We start from the raw sequence: 22,027 nt of genomic DNA on the forward strand, positions 1-22,027 counted from the left end.
ACCTTGTCTTTTTAATTCTATAAATGTACAGGTACAAAATATTTTATTAAACCGCGTAACAATCGTTATTAAATGTTTACTAAAATGAAGAAAAGCAAACGAACGCGATAGATTGGGGCATTAGACGCTTTGGTCGTGGGTTCTACTTGACCGAACCTGGCAACCTGGGAGTCTGGCCATAGCGCTGAAAAACTTGTTGTTGTCGGGGAAAATGGCGTCCAACGTAGAGGCCCCGGAGCGCTGGTACCTCGCCCTTCTCGGCTTTGCGGAGCATTTCCGAACCTCAAGTCCGCCCAAAATCCGGCTCTGTGTGCACTGTCTACAGGCAGTGTTTCAGTTTAAGCCACCACAGAGGATCGAGGCCCGGACACATCTTCAGTTGGGCTCAGTTCTCTACCACCACACCAAGAACAGCGAGCTGGCCCGCAGCCACCTGGAGAAAGCGGTGAGGGACATTTGATTTAGGAAAGAGCGAGGATGCAGCGGAGAAGGGGACGGGTGTAGGCCTCAGGCAGCGAAAACAGCAAACGGCGGAAATCTTAAAATAGCTGTTTATTTAGGAAGGTTACGTTTGTACAGAAGCTGAAATTTAAGATTATAAGCGTTTTGTTAAACATTCGTAGCGAGTCGGCCGCTTTCGTTCTTACCCTGGTGTTAACGTTAGCTAGCTAAATAAGCCTCTGTGTGGTATTATTATTGGTTCATAAAGATAGCAAACACCGACAATATGACGCCGCTAACATGTAACGTTATCGTTTTTTGCAGTGGTTTATATCGCAACAAGTCCCTCAGTTTGAAGATGTCAAATTTGAAGCTGCCAGCATTTTGTCAGAACTCTTCTGCCAACAGGTAAGTAAAGTTATTTTTTTTTCGTGAGGTAAAAGTAACATTAGCTTGTACATGCTTACAGCTTACATGTACTTACTTAGCACAAAGTGAAATTGAAGGTATTACAAGTTGTGTATGCCATGGTAGTACATGCAGAGTAGACTGTGCGTTGTTATTTATAATTATTTACTATTGATCCTTTTTCATTTTCAGAATTTGGTGGACTCTGCAAAACCCCTTCTGCGCAAGGCCATTCAGATTTCACAACAAACACCCTACTGGCACTGCAGATTGTTGTTCCAGTTGGCGGTATGTGTTAGTGCAACAGTGTGAACAGGGGTGACATTGTTGGTCCAACAGTGTTTGAGTTGAAATGACAACGCATTTACAACAGCTGTAATACAATTGTAGTGGTTAGTCAGTGTGCTGTTTGCTTTTTGTTGCATTTGTTTTGTATTTCATAATTACATTTTGAAAGTTTGATTGCAGACCTTGTGTGCAGATAGCAAAAGAATCTCCAACAATGACGGGAATGTTCTTATTGCCTCTTTCAGCAACTTCATACACTGGAGAAAGACTTGGTGTCAGCATGTGACCTGCTGGGGGTTGGAGCCGAGTACGCCCGAGTGGTTGGCTCAGAATATACCAGGTAAATGTCACTCAATCTTCTGTTGACTGCATATTTAAGGCTTTCAGTGGTTAGCATCTGATACCTCCAATTTTACAAAGATTACTATTTATCTCGGACCCACAAAAACAAAATTGCCATAAACCAAGGTCAAGTATGAGTAATTTATAAGTCTCAGGCTACATCCACACTACTACGTTTTTGTTAAAAAACAAATATCTTTTGCTACGTTTATGCATCGTGTCCAAACTACTCCCCTAAACCGGAGACATTTGGAAACGCTGCTGTCTCCATTTTTAAGTTTGACAACTCCGGGGTTGGGTTGTAGTCTGGACATGCAGAAACCAAGATCTTTCGAAATGACTCACGTGGGTCAATCTAATCGCTTAGGTAGGCTTACATACCTTTCAGTTACAGTCGTTGTCGGTCCAAGCAAATAAATCCCTGATCTTACTTTTCGTCATTGTTGTTCTTTTTTCCAAACTATTTTCTGTATTTTAAATTTATACATCCACGATTTTTAACCGCAGAGTAACGTCAGACAATCTGCTTCCTGTTTACAGTGTATGCCAATGGTCATGTGGTTTGTGTTGTCAGGCGTGTTTATATGACCGGAGATTCATCCTGCTACAGAGCTAAAACACTTGCGTGGATGGAGTTGTTGTTTTCAAAACGTAGTAGTATTGAAGTAGCCTAAATCTGGCCATTACACCCTCATAGAGCCACTCCCCTACAGTTTGCATGTTTATATGAAAGGGTTTCCATCTGAAGGGTTATCCCAAACCAAGTAACGGGAAGTGGACAATGAAACTCAATGAAAAGTCTATTCCTCTACAGAAGTGCCACTAAATACAGGAAACATCATTTACATCAAGTTATATCCTAAATCTAACTTCTGTTTCATTACTTTGCTGAAGTAGTAAATCTCATTTTTTTACTACTTTATGACTACAAATCATTACTTTGTTAAAGTCTTACGTTAGTTAAAGTGCTCATATTATGCTTTTTGGCTTTCCCCCTTTCCTTTATTGTGTTATATCTTTTTTGTACACGTTATAGGTTTACAAAGTAAAAAAGCCCAAAGTCTCACCATCTCCAACAGAAAACACTTTTCACAAACTGCTCCAAACAGCTCTATTGTAGTCCAGCCTTTACTTCCGTGACAACCGTGCGTCACTTTGTAACACACGTTATAATGCTCACCTAGCTGCTAGCGTGGCACGCCGTCATACTCTGCTTCTGACTGGTTAGTAGTCCTTACCTAGCTACTGCGCATGTGCGACTCCCAAAAAAGATGGAACAGAAGTGAGATGTCTCACTCTGTAGCTAAAACAGAGCGCTCAACACACAGGGTGAAAAGAGGAGCTGCAGCAATGTGCAGTACAACAAAAATATGGTGTTTTTTTTTTTTTTTTGAAAATTAAACCATGTAAACCTATTCTGATATAACCTCTAAATACAATTATGAACCTGAAAATGAGCATAATATGAGCACTTTAATATGTAGTGAGACAAAACGTCACACATTTCCCATTGCATAGAAAATAATTAATTCTTAGTTCTTCATTTAAAGTCAAATGTTCTTGTAAAAGTTTTCAAACAAACGCACCCTTCTCTTCACACATTTCACTAGTTCTGACTACTGGTGGTGCACCCTTGCTACCAGTACAACTGGCATAAAGTGTTTATAAATATGGATTGATTGTGAGAACTTGATGGTGAAAAAGCTAACTATGTGTTATTATTATTATTTTTTTTTTTTATAGGGCACTGTTTCTCCTCAGTAAAGGAATGGTGAGTCATCTGCTCTGCTTTACTTAGTTATGCTTTTTTTGTGCTGTTACACCATGGCAGTAGAAACGGGCACATTTTTTCCCAACACCACACAAATGCCTTTCTTGCATATTTGTTTGTCAATAACTAAGTAACACCAGTAGTTTTTTTTTTTTTCATTTTTTTTTCACAACAAGCACAACAAAAGCAAGGAACATCAAATTCTATCACGTTTTGATTGCGGTGATGTGTTTTTTTTGTCTTCTAGTTGCTGCTAATGGAGAGGAAGCTTGGGGAGGTGCATCCTCTGCTCACACTGTGCGGAACTATTGTAGAAAACTGGCAGGGAAACCCCATCCAGAAGGAATCCCTGAGGGTGTTCTTCCTGGTCCTACAAGTCACACACTACCTGGATGCTGGACAGGTAAGAAAGCCAGTCTGGAGGGGGTAGATAAAGTGGGACGGAGTTGTTATTAGGGGCTTAAATAGCTAATTATTAACACACAGGAAAATTGTTGATCAGCATGCATGCATTCATAATAGGGATGTCCAGATCCGATCACGTGGTTTCAGACTCGATCGGAATCGGACGTTACCTCCCGATCAGGACTCGGATATATATGTATATATATTCTCATTATTTTTTTAACACATCTATAGTTATGCGGTGGCACGGAGTTAGACCCTTTTGACTCCACACAGAAACAGCAATGTGTGCGGCATGACATCACTTTGTTGCAGAGACGCTATTGGTTAAATGCCGGCAAAGTAGAACACGGAAGCAGCTTGAAGCGGAAAGTGCGAGTATGTCTGCGTTCTGGAGGTATTATAAAGTTGATGACAACAACATTGCCATAGCAAACTGTGAGATATGTAACAGAAGTGCTCTGTTTGTTAACAGAGTTGTTGAATGTTAAAATAAGGTGAATTAAATAAAAAATAAGGAACATCCTGGATCTGTTTTTTCGCTCTTCTTTATTCTTTTTTTATATATTATAGAAGTATCGGATCGGGACTCGGTATCGGTAGATATTCAAAATGAAATGACTCGGACTCGAGGGCAAAAAAGCCTGATCGGGACATCCCTAATTCATACATTAATTTCGTGAAGCGTTTCGGGAGGGTAAACCTTTTTTGATTGTCTGGTTCCCTCAAACTACTGGAAGCTGAGAGATCGTATACATTGCCATGTCCATGTCTCCCCAGGTGAAGAGTGTGAAGCCGTGTCTGAAGCAGCTGCAGCAGTGCATCCAGACCATTTCGACACTCCACGATGATGAGATTCTGCCCAGCAACCCGGCTGACCTCTTCCACTGGCTGCCCAAGGAGCACATGTGTGTGCTCGTCTACTTGGTAATGCCACTTCTCTTTCTTTGCCACATAAAAGTTATAATCTCCCAAAACAACACCAGGGCTCTTATTGCAACACACCAACCTCCCTTGTTTTTTTGCCTTCTGAATGTGTTTGTTGCTGCATTTTGGCTTGTTTCTAGTTTAACTTGATGTAGTCCATAAGTGGTTTTAAGACATAAGGTTAAGTAGCCACCATACAAGAATCAAGGCAAATGTCATTGTTTGTGCTTAAATCCTCTGAATGGATGCACACTATTCTGGTGTCAGGACTGTAGCACCCGGGACATGTTAAAATGTCATTGGCCTTGGAAATATATATATAATAAATATATATATATATATATATATATATATAGACAGTTGTTGAGGTTCTTTGCATTATTCTCATGGTTAGCTTCACACAACTGCAGTGTTGCAGAGATGTGGTTAACATGCACATTATTAGGAATTGGTTCACAGCGCTGAGTATGTACTCCTTGTCATTTTACAGGTGACGGTCATGCACTCCATGCAAGCAGGCTATCTGGAGAAAGCTCAGAAGTACACAGACAAGGCTCTTATGCAACTAGAGAAACTAAAAAGTGCGTTGCCCAACAGGTTTCTGTACTTCTCTAAAAAATCTTGAATCTATATTAATAACTATATAATGTTGGAGTGGTCTGTGCATGCTTTTTAATTTAGTGTTTTCATGTTGTTCAGTGTTGGACTGCAGCCCCATCCTCTCTACCTTCCAAGTCATTCTACTGGAGCACATCATCATGTGTAGACTCGTCACAGGCCACAAGGCCACTGCGTTACAAGAGGTATTTGGTTTCTGCACCCATGGTTTTGTTGTATTTAATACGTGGCAGTGTAAAAAAGATACAATCCAGCAGCTTTATTTTGTAATGTGTCAAAAAAACGAAGTGGGCGTTGACTTTCTGTTCTGTCCCTCCAGATCTCGCAGGTGTGTCAGCTGTGCCAACAGTCCCCCAGGTTATTCACCAACCACGCTGCTCAGCTTCACACGCTATTAGTGAGTATTTTCAACCTAAACCTTAAACATTTGTGCATGCCTCAGGGTTACTATTTCAAGCCAATACAAAAAAAAAATCAAGTAAAATAAGTTCCACTACACTAAAACGAATTGTGTTTCCCTGTAATATCCACTAAAACCAGATCGAGACATTCTCAGCGGTCAACTTTTTAAGGATTTATTGTTACAAAATACCCCTTCTGATTTAAAATACTGTGACCTTAAAAAAAAATTGTATGAGTTCCATAGATTTAGCAGTAGATTGCTACCTGCTCAAATTAGGCAGGTAGGGGATGTTAGCAATAGCAATAAAATTGTTTTTTATTACATTGTTGTTGAAATAATTGACCCACTTTTGAGTTCAATGTTTGTTTAAATTATTTTAGAATTCAATAAAACATTTTAGGAATATAGAAAACCCCATGAAGCCAAACTGGTAACCAACCCAAAATAACGATGAAAACTTTGTGAAATTGTCAGGAACCCCAAAACACAAAAAGCTTTTGTACATTCCAAAAGCTCTTTTTCTGAAGAAACCACATTTTTTTTCTCTTGTCTTCTCCCAGGGTCTGTACTGTATCTCAGTGAACTGTATGGATAATGCAGAGGCACAGTTTACCACAGCCTTGCGGGTGAGTATGGCCTGATTTTGCCGCCTCTCCTCAGATAATGTCACCCGTATCTTTTCTTCTTTCCTCTCTTTTACTCACCTCTTCTTGTCTCTTCTTCTACTCTGCTGCAGCTGCTCTCTCCTCCTATCTCAAAGACGTTTGTTGTGTTTCAGCTCACCACACATCAGGAACTGTGGACATACATAGTGACCAACTTGGCCAGTGTCTACATAAGGGAAGGAAACCGACACCAGGAGGTCAGTGAAGTAATAACGTGTCACGTCTTTAATTAACAACAGTGTAATGCAATGAATCGCTTCAAAAAGAGTGCGTTATACCCCTTTCACACCGAGGGCTCAACCAGGGTTGAACCCGGGTTGGCTGTGTGTTTGAAAGGGTTAACCCTCGTCTATGGACTCGGCTTCGCTGACCCAGGTCGAGAGGTGGGTTGGACCAGGGTCGGACTAGGTTCAATTATAAATGCACTAGGGTTGGGTATCGTTTTGTTTTTTTTCCGATACCGTTGCTAAAGCGGTACTTTTAAAACGGTGCCGGTGCCTAAACGGTGCCTGAACCGATACTTTTTAAGAAAGTTAAAAAAAAAAAGAAGAAAAAAAAAAAAAGAAGGGTACTAAACAACAGTCTGCGACATTTAAGAACAACTTGTTTATTACTACGGCCATATGGTCAAAATTAAATGATTTAATAGTAATGTAATAACTATAACTTATAATAAACAATAACTTATTTCACCAGTAAATTGCTGTTGAATGACAAAAACAACCACCAGATGGGAAAAGGGTATTTTACAATAACTTTGAATGCACTGCGAGGCTGTAGGTTACCAGTTTCAGTGAACGCACCGTCTGTGTTTTTCCGACGTCGGCATCTGCTGCGCTGCAGAGCAGACTGTTGCTTCCCGGTGTTGAAATACAGTCACACTTTACACTGTTTAATGTTAGCTGTCAGCATTTTAACCATGTTTAATCCAGCTGCTAGCTAAAGGTAGGCTAACGTTACCTGCTGTTGAGTGTAGTGTAAAGTCAGGCACCGAAATTTTCGTTCTTATTCGGTCTCGTTACTACCGTTTAGGTCGGAACCGGTGCCCTATTGGCACCGTGTTTCGGTACCCAACCCTAAAATGCATACAACCGGGGTTGCTTACAACCAGGGCGGGACAAATTACGTGATTGGTTAGAAATGAGAGGGGGGGCCACAGTCGTCACAGGTCGCTGCACTCTTTGAAAAAACAACAACATAGATTGCAGTGTTTCCTCTATGTTGATTTTGTAGTGGCGGCCCGCCATGGCAAAATTTCTGCCGCCACGGTATAGGGGTGGGGGGGAAAAAAACGATACAGCATAGTATCGCATTATTTTCCGTGGCAATACTGTATCGATACACAGACGGCAAATATCGATCTATTATTAGATATGTGTTGGTCAGTCAGTCTGCTTGACAATCCCATTTTGCAGCAATAAAATTGAAGTGAGATGAACAAACAGAGAAATGTATGTTTTTAGATAAAACAGATGTTGACAAAGTTTCCTTTTGGGGACATCATTTGAAATTGGGAAAAATTTAAAGTTGGAAAAAAGGTAATAAATTGCAGTATATCGCAGAATATTGCAATATGTTTAAAATCGCAATAATATCGTATCGTGACATAAGTATCGTGATGATATCGTATCGTGAAGCCCCTGCTGATTCCCACCCCTACCACAGTATCAGAAATAGGGCAGACGCACAATGTAGTCGCGGTTGTTCGGACACACCTGCCCCCACTGCTAAAGGAAACACTGCATTGTGTCTTGAGACCCACCCCTAGTCTCACTGTGCTTTATGCTGGGTTATCACAGGCAGCTTCATCAACAGCAGCAGCAGCAGAGCTGTTCAATTTACTCCCCATGAGAACAGCCGTGTATGAGCGCAGTCTGCTAACAGTGAGTGCTTAGGTGTTCACTAGTCTGCCCGTTTTCCAGTTGACTCCCGAGTCAACTTTTACAGAGCAGTAGCAGGGTTGCAGTTGGAAAGAAGCTGTCTGTAAAAACCCAGCGTTAGAACGTTAACGTATAAAAATAAGTTTTGTTTTTAGTTCGCTTGTCAACTGCACTGCCGCTCTCGCGCCCCGAGACACACGTCTGCAGTTCAGTGTGGCTTCTGGCTCGTGCGAATGTCGGGAAGCCGTCAGCAAAGCCTAACCTTACTTTTAATGAGATCAAACAAAGATAAATGGTTCTCCCCTCTTCTTAAAATGGTCATACATCGATACTAATATTTACTCTCTTTAATTTATTTATTTATTATTTATTATTTATTATTATTTATTACTGTGTGTTAACGTGTGTCTTCTAATTTTCCACTTTTCCTCTTATCCCTTGCTGCTGCAACAGTGTGAATTTCCCCATTGTGGGATTAATAAAGGATTTTAAATCTTGAATCTAGAGTAGCCCTACTTCCTTGTTTACTGCTGCAATGAATGAAATGCAGAGGAGGAGAAAAGATCATCTGTGTCCACAAAATTATGAGTGTTTGATGGTTATTTATTTGTGCTTTTAAAACGTAATCACTGCAAAACAATCATAAAATAAGCTTTATTTCTCTCTCTCTACTGTACATTAACAAATCCAAGTAGCTACCAAACATTAGTTCTTGTGGAGGACAGATGAAGTGTCTATAGGAGTATGTTGTGACTTAAGGTAATTGGTATGCATTGCTCCCGGGTTGTGACCCAGGTCGTATCTGAATTGTCATGACCAGGGATCAACCCGGGTTGGCTGGCTTGGTTTGAATTTCCAAAAGAAGGGTTGAACCCTGGTCAGCTAACCTTTGTCCAACCCTGGTCGTTGGCGTGAAAGAGGCATTAGTATGCATTATATCAAGTTTGTGGTTTACGTCTTTGTAGAGCCTATTCAATACTTATCGCAGATATATTGGTTGTTGGTGTGTATGTTGGCCACAGAGGAAAATGAAATTGCTGCAGAAAAAGCCAAATAAACTGCATGTTTGTTTTGTAATTTAGAAACTGTGCTGCCATTGCATAGTCTGTCCAGTAGAGAGCGCAGATGAGTTAATTTTATTTATTTTTTTTGTGTAAAAAAAAGTGTAAAATGTCCGACCCAGCACAGTACTTTGATAACCAAATCTAAGTGATCCTTATCTTCTAAGAACAGTCAGTGGATTATAGTTATCTAGATAAAAAATAAAGGACATTTGAAATAAAGGAAACATGAGTAGAGATGAACTTTTTTTAATAATAACTAAAAGGTTCAATTTTAAACTTATTTCCTGTTTTATTTCTTCTTCAGCTGTATAGCCTCCTAGAGAGAATAAACCCCGACCATAACTTCCCAGTAAGGTAAGAGGCTTAAGATTTTATTTTTTTTATACAGTATGTGTGTGTGTGTGTATATATAATACAGCACAAAGCAATGCATTTTGTTAAAGGTCCAGTGTGTAACGTGTTTAGTTGTTCATTATCCAAATCTGTGTTGCCCGTTCATAAATTTGTCCTTTTTCATGAATATTTACCACCACCATCAATTCCAAGTATTCCTTTTGGCTTGAAATTTTACATTTGCGTTTGCATGAACTGGGGTAGATGCTCCATATTCATGCTCCAGGTTGAAATATGTTAGCCGGTAAGGGACATACAGGACATGCTGCTCCGCCTTTCGCGTTTTTGCTGTCACATGATAAACTCACAGGTGCTGCTAATGGGTAACGTAGCTTCCCGGCCCCGGCAAGTTTGAAGAAGGAAACATGGAGGACCACACATATTCAAAGTCCAAATTTCAGGAACAGGAGTCTTCTTCTTCGCCCAGAAAAAGAAAAAGGATATTGAAAAGAGAAAGGAAAAAGAAGAAAAGCTACCGTAGCTGTAATACGTACTTTGAACTGCGTGGTGCGAGAGAGTTGATTGCGATATATGATCTCAACGCTAGATGGGAGAAATTCCCACACATTGGACCTTTAAAACTGGTTCAGATTATTAAATATGTAACCATTGTCTTTGATTTGGATTCAGCTCCCATTGCCTCCGGGCAGCAGCCTTCTACATCAGGGGACTCCTGTCCTTCTTTCAAGGACGCTACAACGAGGCCAAGTATGTCGAATCTTAAATTGCACACCTACAGACCCATCCTGTGCCTGTACATACTTCTAAATCTGTATGTTGTTGTGTTGCAGACGCTTCCTAAGAGAAACCTTGAAGATGTCTAATGCTGAGGATCTGAACCGACTGACTGCCTGCTCCCTGGTTCTGCTGGGCCACATCTTCTATGTACTGGGCAACCACAGAGTAAGACTAATACATGCATGATACATTTTGCCTAAAGCTCAAGGTAGCTGACTTATCTAGACATGAAGAACTGTTCAGACGTCACAGTTGAGGCGCCGAAGCATGTTGTTGTGCACTAGATATAGACCAAGCATCAACTGACAGAGAAACACTGACATACTATAGTGATATTTAAAAAAAATTATATTGTATTATATATTACATATTATATATTATTATTGTTACAATAAAATGAATACTTCTATATGGAAACCTAGTAGGGGTGGTACGGTTCACAAAATCCACGGTTCGGTTCGTATCACGGTTTTAGGGTCACGGTTTTCGGTTCTGTACGGTTCTTGTTATTTTTTTTCTTTTAATCTTTAACACTCCGGAAATATACTTCAGCATATGATATATAGCTAAAATTAGCATATTGGATGCATGTTGCACAATACATGCACACAGTGGCAGTTCTATCTATTGTTTTATTTCTGCTGTCATCATAAGTAACATGAAATCCAAAATGTTCCCACACACCAGACTATATACGACGCTGGCACATCCTCCAACTCCGGGCAGCCTTCCTTATCTCTCCCACTTGACATTTCTGCATGTGACGTGACCTGCAGCACTCCACACTCCACTTGAGGAGCGGTCGGCTCGGTGCCGCTCAAAATCTGACGAAAATCTTTTAAACTGACCTTTGTCGATCAAAAAAGCAGACAGATTCAGCAACTGTATGGCCTATTTCTCACCTAAAATGTTTTCAGAAACACTTTTCGGTGATCTATTTTCGTAAAATACGAGATCGTATTCAGAACGAGACGCCATTAGAGTCTGTTTTGAAATTCGGGAGCAGCAAGAACCACGTGATGCGTTCGTCCAATCAGCTGCCATGTGTTGCGTTCGTCACGCTCATCCCCCTCGTCGTTTATATACTGTCTATGGTCGTTTCCAGTAAGTGTTTTAACATAGGTGTCGAAAGTGGGCACTACGGCAGTAAGTGGTTAGTGCACATTAACAGTGTACTGACGAACCGTGCGACGCACACACGCTCCGAACCAAGCGGTTCGGATGTTTTTTCATGAACCGTACCACCCCTAAAACCTAGCCATTAGTCTGGTTCGAACAGTCTAGGTGCTCCTCCCCAACTGACAAGAGCAGTCACAACAACTTCAGTTTCTTTTTCTACAGTAGCTAATTTGAAGTAACAACTGAATCATTTGTTCACACACATGAATTGATTTCAGGGTTCAAAATGACTATTGTGTGGAAATTTGTTTTCTAAAAAGTTGCCCTTTTCTCTTTTAGGAAAGCAACAACATGGTTGTACCTGCCATGCAGCTGGCCAGCAAGATCCCAGACATGTCTGTTCAGCTCTGGTCTTCAGCACTGTTGAAAGGTACATACTGTGTACTGACCTTTTCCCTCATCTCAGACATCATTTGTGTTCTTAGATTTTGTACTTGTTAAACAGGCTCTGCAGGCCTTACTGTGAGAATACTGAATCACGTCTGAAGCACGACATCTCTGTTCTCAAGAAACAAACTGTGGTTGAAGGAAGATATTGATTGATTGATATTGTTGTGCTTACAGACTTGAACAAGGCCCTGGGGAACACCATGGATGCCCATGAAGCAGCCCAGATGCACCAGAACTTCTCCCAGCAGCTGCTGCAGGACCACATCGCTGCCTGCAGCCTCCCTGAGCATAACCTCATCAGTGTATGTGAAACGTGGTTCTTAAATGCCCCATATCACGCTCAGTTCTAGGTTCATAGGTTGTATTTTGCGCTTTTACTAGAATATGTTTACATGCTTTAATGTAAAAAAAACAACTATAATATAATACACCCTTTATCTGAAAACACTCCGTTTTAACACCTGTCTCTTTAACCGTCCTGTTGTCCTCGGGTCAAGTCTGACCCCTTTTCAAAGTTTTCTATATGAGAAGTGTATGTTTCTTTTTTTCAAAATTGCCCAAACAAATGTTGATTAAAAAATGGCAATAAGTGAAAAAAGCGCCAAAAGCCTCCAAAGCAGAATTTTTTTTTGGAAAAAAGCGTCAAACAAGGTGATAACAATGTTTGAAATAGCTTCAAAAATGTGAGAAATCTTGAAAAACGCATGGAAAAATGTGTCGAAAAACTTGAAAAAGTGTTGATTTTCCGTTTTGACCCAAGAGGACAACACAAGGTTTAAGCCCTCCTCCCGAAAAAGCCAAGTCTGCTCTGATTGGTCAGCGTTTCAGGGTCTTTCGCATCTGTGCTCTATTAGTCCCTGCACCGTCATTGCAGCTGGGGAGTAACTGTAACGCCACTGTAGCACCACTTTCTACCAAAATATCGTATAGTTGTGACATCAAAACCGTACGGAAGTCCTGACTGCTCGTTTAAAGTGTGCATTTTTGTGTAGATTGAGCGTTTTGACACTTTAACAGTATTTATATAGCACCTCGACCTGCTTTTATAATTAAAAAAAGAAATGGAAATCTCACTTTTTACATTATGGGACCTTTTTAAAGTTTACACGTCATTACTCTTTATTACCACTTGTATCTATTTTTTGTAGTGCTGAGATTACAGTATTTTTCTCTCTGTTTTTCAGTGGACTGATGGCCCTCCTCCTGTCCAGATCCAAGCCCAAAACGGCCCAACCACCAGCCTTGCAAGCCTGCTATGAGAAGCCTTCAGTCTGGCCTATCGCGGTAGCTGGTACATTATAACGAGCAACAGATTTGATGCCTAACAACCTGCTATCAGACCACTGTAGCTATGATTTGAGAGGATTTTAAGAGGTCACAGAGTTCAGGCTTTCACTTTATTAGCTTCTCAAGATTGCTTCCCGATTGTCTATCACTTTTTTTTTTTTTATTGTTGTAAAGCAATTGCAACACCTGTTGTTGTATATGTATCTCACATTTCCTGATGGGATGGATGCAGGACAGGGTCGGACTCTTGATTAGAGTAGTGAAGGACACATAGCAACGTATTAAAGGGCTTCTTCGCCTCAGATACAGAAAACCCTTCTCTACTTTTGCCAGGTTTCTTTTCCATTTGTTGGAGAAAAAAAAGGAGAGGGTAGATAGGGGGGCAGTAAAGAAATGTAGAAGAAATTAATTTATTCATGTTGATATTTTTGTATCTGTTGGTAAATATTTTACATCTTGCCTTTTTGTATGGATTCTGTTTTGTTTTTTTTGTTTTTTTTCATGCATGGATGATGGATGAGCTGATGTAGACTCCCTGTACAATAGTTTCTGACCTGGATTGCTAACAATACATTTTTGGTTGATCATTGTTTGCACAAAATCCATATTAGAAAGAGTAGAGACATCTTGTAATATATTTTCACACAATAATTAAATTGGCAGTACACATTGTAGTGGGAAGAATGTACAATTCACTGTGTGCAGTTCCTCTGTGGACCAGAATTTGGTGGCTGTGAGGGTTGCCACATACCCTTTTAAAGCAACACATTTAACTGATGTATTTTTTGAAGTTCCATAATATAAGAATTCCCTGTTGATGTATTCATTTTTACAAATCAGGTTTAGACTTTTGGAGCTTACAGTAATCTTCAGATATTCAAAAAGTGGATTTATTTTATTTTGTTATATTTTAATTTGTCTTGATAGTTCCACTAAATGGTTTCTTTACAGTATGTTTGTATAGATTTGCCACTCGTTGAACATTTATTGTACAGTGACATTTTATAAAGTCAATTTAGTAAAAGTGTGATATGTATTTTTTAGCTATCCTATGTAGAAAACTCAATGCTTGGTATTTAAGGCACTCTGTAAGGACACAGTTTAAGCTTGAGTACTGGCCATATTCTATCCAATGCCTATGTTTTTAATGCTTACATTGTTTTCAATAATTTTCCAATAAAAATATGATTGAAAATTTGAAATTGACAGATTTACATATCAGTTATTTGACATTATGCCATTTAGTGCGCGAGTGCTGATTGTTTAATGATCATGTTAAGTGGAGCTAAACTGGACCATCACTTTTATCAATGATGACATGCTGGTGTGGCCAGGTTAACCCAGTTGGTAGAGCAGGCGCATGCATATAGAGGTTTACTCCTCGACGCCGCGGGTTCGACTCCGACCTGCGGTCCTTTGCTGCATGTCATTCCTCCTCTCTCTCCCCTTTCATGTCTTCATCTGTCCTGTGAAAATAAAAGCCTAAAAATGCCCCCAAAAAAACTTTGAAGTGAATACTGGTAGCTGTAAGAGGCACAGTAGTTAGAGTGGTGAGCATGTATTTTAAGTAGCCTGCAGGTTGTGCTAGAGTTCCCAAATGTCTTTACATGCATGGAATTGCACTAAGTCTTCTAGACAAAATGCACAAATCTCAATTTTAGGGCTAAATACTGTAATATATTTAACCTTTTGAACTTTTACTAACAGAACTGAGCATTTCTAGAAGAAAATACATTTAAAAGCTGCCAATGTAAACATCTACCTGACTAGAATGTACCACCAAAACAATTAACTTACTGGATGATTTCCAGTGGTTAATCAAAGTGATCCTTTTCAAAAAAGAATGTATAACGTGATTAATTAGTATTTGAAAACAGTTTGCAAATTTGTAGTTCTCTAATTGTCTTTACTGTGTTTCCGATGGTTGATTCGCTCTGATCTCTCTGTATCAAAGAGCTATTCAAGAAACGGATGAATTAAATAATATAAAGAAGTGGACATACAGTAGAGAGATGTGATTTCAAATATAACCCCACTCAGAAATGGATTTAACAAGCTATTTAAGGGCTGTGTGAAATAGTAAACTAAGTCTACACTTTTATGTATGCTGTGGGGTTAACACTGCACAGATACAAAGCAGGACCTGGACTTTGTGCTTACTATGAAACTATGTTAAACTTTCCCAGTTGACAAGGACTTTTGTGCCCTCCTCCATCTGCACCTGTTTAATGAATTGGCGTACAGAGGTGAGAAATGACAAAAAGGCTGCTGACCTTATGCCCTCCTTTGTGCAGGCCCCATAGAGCAGTTTGAATAGGAATAAACCTAAGAACACTTCCTCCATATTGTAGCTAAGGACTCCCTGAACTTCTGCACCATTATTTCTCTGCACCAGATCACAAGCTGTTGCCATAGAAGTGGCCAGGCATGGTTAGCTAGTTATGTAGTCCAGCCATGACACATCATGCTCCTGTGTCTCTGGGTATACCCCTGAGGACAACACTGTACCTCAGAAATGTATAAAAGGTTTCAGAAAGGTGGCATGGGCTAGTTTGGCACTATGAACCACATAAAGCCTTTTATAAACGTTTTTGGTTTGGCACTGGACTCTCTACAGCAAATGTTTGGAACTCCTGTCTCAGTTGATCCTGGAGCTGCTACAGGGTCCTCTGTGGGTGCAGGAAGATCCTGAGAATCCATGGAAATGGAAATGTCTATTTTGCAACCAATAGTTCAGTTGTGCCTCAACTGCCATCCCATGTAAAGCAGGATTATTTAACTGTTAAATATCCAGCATAAACAAATGCACTAAGTCAAACCATATAGTCTAGTTTAATGAACTACGTTAAGTACATTTCAATTATATAGTAAAACTCCTGTTGTGTTGTCGCTAAAACCCCCTGACAGGTATACATTCAGATTCAGAGTTGTAGTACTATAGGTTTATGTTATGGAATAATTTCAATTTTGTTTGTTGAGAAAATCCTCACTAAAAATAATCAGTTTGATGCTTCTAAGATTTACAGTACTGTTGGGGTAATTTGGATTTGGTGCCCACACACACACACACACACACACACACACACACACACACAGACACACACACACACACACGGACAGACAGACAGACAGACACACACACACACACATAAAAGAAGCCTGAAGACAAATGCTGTAGCTATGTGAAAAATACACACATGCAACAAATGAGGATTATATTGACTGTAAATTAAAACATCTAAAATTAAAGGGTCAAATTGATACATGATTTTTTATGTTCGCCTTTTTCTATATCCTTAGTTGCAGTGTCTTACAGTAGCAACGACTGCAATAAGTGTAAGTGGGAGAAGCAAATCAAGCGTACCTATTCTTGAGCAAAAAAAAGTGGTTGTTTCTTGAATATTTTAATTCATTATTTTATGTTCTTAGATAAGGCCTAAAGCACACATAAACCGAGGAACTGGGAAGTTTCTGTCACAAGCATACACATCATTGTCACACAAGCATGTAATGAAATCCAATCAAATGCAATGAGTACAATAAAAGGTTAGCATACAATTACACTGTGGTGTTTGTTTATTTACATACTCTTAAAATTTGATTAATGTAAGTTTAGGTTCCAATTCAATGCTTGCCCTAGTTTTAAACCATAGACATGTTTTAATTGCAGCATTGTCCTTCTTTTTCAGCAGTTGGAAACTTAACATTTCCGAGGTGTGTATGAACGCAGCATGACGCCGCCTGTGGCGGCTCATTACATTATCTGGCAACCGGAGTGGCAGCGGACAGAAGAGAGGGGATCCCCGGGATTTTTTACACTGAAGCCAGCTAAATACTAACATCAAACATCTGAAAATCGCGGGGGAACTCGGTCAAGCTCCTCCTAGACTTCGTAAGTTAATGTATTTCATTATCATATCAACTATTCCAATACTTTCATTTTCAATTAAATTATGACGACGAAGGGAAGTTTCTCTATCGGTGTTAGCACAGCTAACGTAAGTTTAGCTAGCTAGCATAGCTTGATTTTAGCTAGCTAACGTGCAAGGTAACTGTGTGTGTCGTCCAGCTACACACATACACCTACCGAACACGGACTGCCAAGAACAAACCGCTTCAAAAAGTCGAGAAATGTTTAAACAAACTTCCCCGGCAAACTTGTATTGGGATGCACCAATAGTAACATATAATTCAAGTTATTGTTTGTATTTACCCATAATGATGCTACAAAACTAAGACAAAACAATTATTTTCTGTGTGCAATTAACACTTGATTATTTGTGAATACATTTAGCGACTGTCTGGGAAGGCAAGTGTCCTGGGAGTTAGCAGGCTAACTTAGCTCGCTAGCTAGCCTTTTAACACTAGCAGCAACTCACTGAGATGGGGTCGATTTCATTGTCTGTCGTGTATCGCTATTTGGACGCGTGCAGACATCGAAGATAAATATCATAAAACATAGAATCATATTTAAAGGAGTATATGCTCCGGTGTTCAGTGACTTTGCTATAATCTCTGTAACCGTTCACAACCACAATAGGCTGTTAGCTCGCGTTAGTTAGCCACTGGTTTTGTAGCCGGACAGATGGACAGGTTGTTGTTGGCAAGCCAAGTTAACGTTAGCATGAGATAGCTTGTTGTTGTTGATAGGTTAGTTGAAAAAAAAAGGTAGCTATTCTTTTAAGCAAAGTTGCGTCACCAAAGTTTATGAACATCTCATAACCAGTATTGTCTCCGGGTAATGCTAAGCCGACCGCTCTTAACCGTGGATGGGTATGATTATGGCTTCATAAACCATTGATCTCAGAACTTTGTCAGATTAGCTCAACCGTGAAAAGCCTTTTTATGGAGGCGTAATGGTGGACGCTGGTGCCTCCGTCAGGGTGTGTGTCTGTCTGTCTGTCCACGACGGGGTAACGTTAGTAGCTATCACCCACGCCAGACCACCGACATTTAAACGCCTACATTGTGTTTGCACCAGAATATCAGTGTTTTTTATAACTGAGATCAAATTCATCACCACTTAATGTATGTAGCTAATGAGGTGTCTTTCGCCCAAGTCTAAGAGGCATGCATTATAACTACTATGCTACCGTTTTCCCGTTGAAGTCGAGCATTTGTAGACATCCCTGTGTTAATTGTTACATATTTCTTTCGTGAGATGTAACGTTATCTGAATTATTAAGTTTGTTTATGACTCTGTCGAGGCTCAGCGTTTGATGGTTTTGTCGGTGTTTACACCACTACAGCATTACAGCAAGCCAGCTATGATCCATGGATCTTGTTGTTTGAGTGGTCACATCAAGACAGTTTTATATTCACCTGTTCTTAAAGTGTGTTTAAGATGAACAGTAGTGTGCCATATCCCTACCTCTGAGTTGGCACCCTTGGCTATTGATGGGGGACAGATGTCGCTTTGCATTTTATGATGGGCCCTGGATTAGCCTAAGGAGGGGTGCCTCTTATGAAAAACCTTCCTGAGAGGGATGTGACCAGACAGGCATGACTCTTATTCAGCTGCATCAGGACTGAAACGTTTTTATAATGCATCGGTAGGGAAATGTCCTATGTTATTGATTAACCACAACATTTAGACCTAATACTGGTGATAGCTCTCTGCAGGGTAGTATGGCATAGCTCTTACTGTTTCTATCCATTGACGTGTGGCTGAGGTGTTATCATAACGGTATCTGTGAGTTTGAATATAGCAGTTAGGCTGCGTTCAGACAGGGAAACAGTTGAGTCTGTCTCAACTTTTCGCCGCAGGCCCGCTAGAAATGTTGGGAAACCATGAAGTCTCTCCAAAATCGACCAGGTAGATGGTGTCAGTGTGGACGGGCGATGAGGGACCCTTGTTTCTCAGAGAGAGAGAGAGAGAGAGAGAGAGACAACAAACAGAGGGTTAAAGAGATGCAGTGGCTTTCAGGAAGTTTACAGTGTTCTTGTTGGCAGGACAAACACTAACTATAAATGCTAGCCTTAGTAAATTAATACTGAGACCGACCTGCCGGAAGGATAATAACAGGAACATAGCCTGATGTAAGAAGAAGAAACTAACTGAAGGTTTAGGTGAAAATATGAGTTTTAAGTTTGGATTTAAAGACCTCAACAGAGTCAGACCTTCTCATGTTCTAAGCCCCTGAAGCCTGCTGACTTCCCACTACCCTGTATTCTGAGAGAGCACAGGATGGAATAAAAGGTTTAAGGAGATCAGACAGGTATCACTTTTGAAAGTCATCAGAAGTACCTTTTTAAAGTCTGATCTAACATTGTGGTGTTTCAACATAGCAGATGTACATAGTATTATTAAGATCTGAATGTTTTCTTGTCCTTTTGAGAATTGTCTGTTGTTCTGTCAGTTTCCCAGTTTGTTGCATCAAATTCCAGGTGACCGGAGTAGTCGTATTGGCCACAGGGTCCCACCCAGAGGCAATATATGCAGCTGGAGGAGAGCAATCCCCAAATGTGTGACTGACTGGAACTAGTTTTTGTTTATCCTGTTGGACTACATATTGACTCAATCATGCGTATTTACAGTGTGACCCAACCTATCTCAGTCAGTTGGAGGTAGGGAGTGATGAGTTGGGCATTGTCTTTATGACGCTAACCTCCTTAAATGTTAGTTTCACACAAAAAAAACCACACACACTTTGAGTTTACACTAGTTCATAGCCTCGACCATAATTCTCATACCTGATACTTTTTAAATCGACAGTAACTTTATTGTGTGGCCAATGCCTAATTAAATACCGCCCCCTGGTTCAGACTGGACATACATCATTGTAGAAGACTTCTGCTTCTCCTGTTGACAGGTTACAATGAATTGGCCCTTGAGTAGATAGTAAGAAGTGGTGTTTGTTGTTGCCCTGCATACCTGTAAGAGGCACTATTTTCATGAGGAGGTAGTGAAAATGTTTTCCTTTGCTTAGCATTTTTTGAACATGCAGTGTATGAGAAGACTACACAAGACAAGTAGATAGAAATGAAAGGGTGAGATAGAGAGAGAGAATTTCGCAGTTGTCATTTCAGTGGTTATTTTATGAAAGTACAAAATGCATCAGACAAAAACAAAACTCACCAGGCAGGCACAAATAACACCAGAGGCCTGTGCTACGAAGCGAGATTTGGCGTTAACGAGGTAGCTTCAGCTTCAACCCAGGGTTTTGTGTATCATGACGGTGGATCACTTGTTACAGGGTTAAATCGCCGTGGTAACTTATGCTGAACACCTAACCTGCTCGGGAGCAGGTTAAATTGGAGATTAGAGATCAACCGGTGTGAAAGGGACTGCCTGACCAATCAATACTCGATTGATAACGGCGTCACTGTTCTTAGAAGATCCGGTGGAGCTCGGTACGCGGAGAGAGAGAGAGGTGCACTCATAAAAGTTAAAACATTTAGAGACCGACAACCCCGATAACATTCCCTGTTTGGTATCTTTATGAAATATATTGATTTTCAGCGCAGAGAATTACGTATAGGCTATTTGTCGGCTTCTTGAGCCGTGTGTTGCCAATGCGCACATCGGTTTGAATTATGTTTTTATATTTTTTTATTTGCTCTCACGATCGCTTACCACTGCAGGTTGCAACTGAAATAATAGGCTAAAGCAACGACAGTTTATGGAAAGTACAAATGTAATTATGGTCAGATCTTGTGCCTGACTGATGTGGAAGTGATATTGATAAGCCTTGTAATTTACGCATAACAGCGTCGGCTATTTTTTTGCCAGCTTTCCTTCCTGTTTTAGGAAGCAGCGACTGTATTGCGTTTTGCCTGTAAAAACGCGTCTGTGTTCTTTTATATACTATTCTTTAGTGTGTGTGTGTGTGTTCTTTATATTTATGTAGAATTATAGTTTACTCTTATGTAAAATATGCGGCTCTGGTAGATGTTTGCGATTGGTCGTGCTGTGCAAACACCGCCTCTTTTATGTGACCGCGCGCGTCGCTGGATTGGGAAACCCTGGGTTGACTGAACTAGTTGTTAACCACCGTCGTGACACAGGTTATGAGGGACCGCGGTTGTTAGGGTTAGTGAAGCCGGGTAACTGAAATAAATCCAGGGCATGTTGATCTTGATTCGTAGTACAGGCCTCTGGCCAGCTGCCACAGTTTTTTTTTGACAGCTGTTGTGGGCAGCTCACCCCCCAGCACAAGTAGCTGGTTAAAAATGTATTCCCATCCCTACCTGATATATTTAAAACCACAATTAAAAGCATGAAAGCTTGGAGTATTGAAGGAGAGAGCATCTACTTCTAATTTGTATTCCCCGCAGTGTGTAGCTGTATGGCACAGCAAAAAAAAAAATCATATTTATTCAACACTGGATAATATGCATTCACAGGGGCTATCCTCAGTGCTGGATGCCGGCTAAACAGCTGCCTATGTGCCTCTGTCTGACTGGTCATTTCTACATTAGCATAGCCTGTATCTTTAAATTTATGTTTCACTCGTGTTTTTGCTCACAAGTGACAACCCACATGACCAGTGTTGTCTGAAATGGCATCTGATCTGATGTAAACAAGACTAATTGCTCATTTTCAGGTTATGTAATACACATTGCTGAAGTATTTTTTTTTTCTTCCATTTGCCTGTAGCAACTGCTTCCACTGTGTGGCCAGTGCTGACATGGCAACTCTTAAACTCTCAGTGCAGCAAACAGGCAGACCGGCAACTTGGATGCATGCAGCATCAAGGCATGTGTCCAAGAGGGGACACACAGCCCTGTCTGATTCCCTGCCACATGGCTCTTTTCTGTGGATTGTGTGTGACATTATCACTGCACTGTCATGCCTGGCCTAAAAGTCATCAAAACAAGGGTTGAGT

The 22,027-nt window shown here is 40.3% G+C and overlaps 2 protein-coding genes across 4 annotated transcripts in view; both read left to right on the top strand.

Annotated features, from left to right (window-relative positions):
- The first annotated feature begins 169 nt into the window (after positions 1–169).
- Positions 170–14,403, top strand: LOC116063379 (MAU2 chromatid cohesion factor homolog). Its single transcript, XM_031318348.2, has 18 exons — positions 170–445; positions 766–849; positions 1,042–1,137; positions 1,383–1,477; positions 3,223–3,250; positions 3,498–3,653; positions 4,436–4,582; positions 5,073–5,163; positions 5,282–5,385; positions 5,520–5,597; positions 6,164–6,229; positions 6,382–6,465; positions 9,517–9,566; positions 10,236–10,313; positions 10,397–10,508; positions 11,802–11,892; positions 12,087–12,214; positions 13,097–14,403. The coding sequence occupies exons 1-18, from the start codon at positions 212–214 to the stop codon at positions 13,169–13,171; spliced, it is 1,797 nt and encodes a 598-aa protein (XP_031174208.1). The 5' UTR covers positions 170–211; the 3' UTR covers positions 13,172–14,403.
- Positions 14,404–16,881: 2,478 nt separating this feature from the next.
- Positions 16,882–22,027, top strand: part of gatad2ab (GATA zinc finger domain containing 2Ab) — a 33,137-nt gene continuing 27,991 nt past the window's right edge. For 2 of the 3 annotated variants that reach the window (XM_031318344.2, XM_031318347.2), the window contains exon 1: positions 16,882–17,091. The gene's annotated coding sequence lies outside the window, so the exon portion shown is untranslated. The remainder of the gene's footprint in view (positions 17,092–22,027) is intronic. The other variant, XM_031318345.2, reaches the window with a different exon arrangement.

This window comes from Sander lucioperca, chromosome 11 (genome assembly GCF_008315115.2).
Source record: "Sander lucioperca isolate FBNREF2018 chromosome 11, SLUC_FBN_1.2, whole genome shotgun sequence".
Classification (NCBI taxonomy): domain Eukaryota; kingdom Metazoa; phylum Chordata; class Actinopteri; order Perciformes; family Percidae; genus Sander; species Sander lucioperca.

Bases quoted from the DNA above. Each gene is read 5' to 3' on its own strand.
- LOC116063379 (XM_031318348.2), top strand. From the start codon at position 212: ATGGCGTCCAACGTAGAGGCCCCGGAGCGCTGGTACCTCGCCCTTCTC. The intron at 4,583-5,072 runs GTAATGCCACTT...GTCATTTTACAG, and splicing joins TGTGTGTGCTCGTCTACTTG to GTGACGGTCATGCACTCCAT. The intron at 9,567-10,235 runs GTAAGAGGCTTA...ATTTGGATTCAG, and splicing joins GACCATAACTTCCCAGTAAG to CTCCCATTGCCTCCGGGCAG.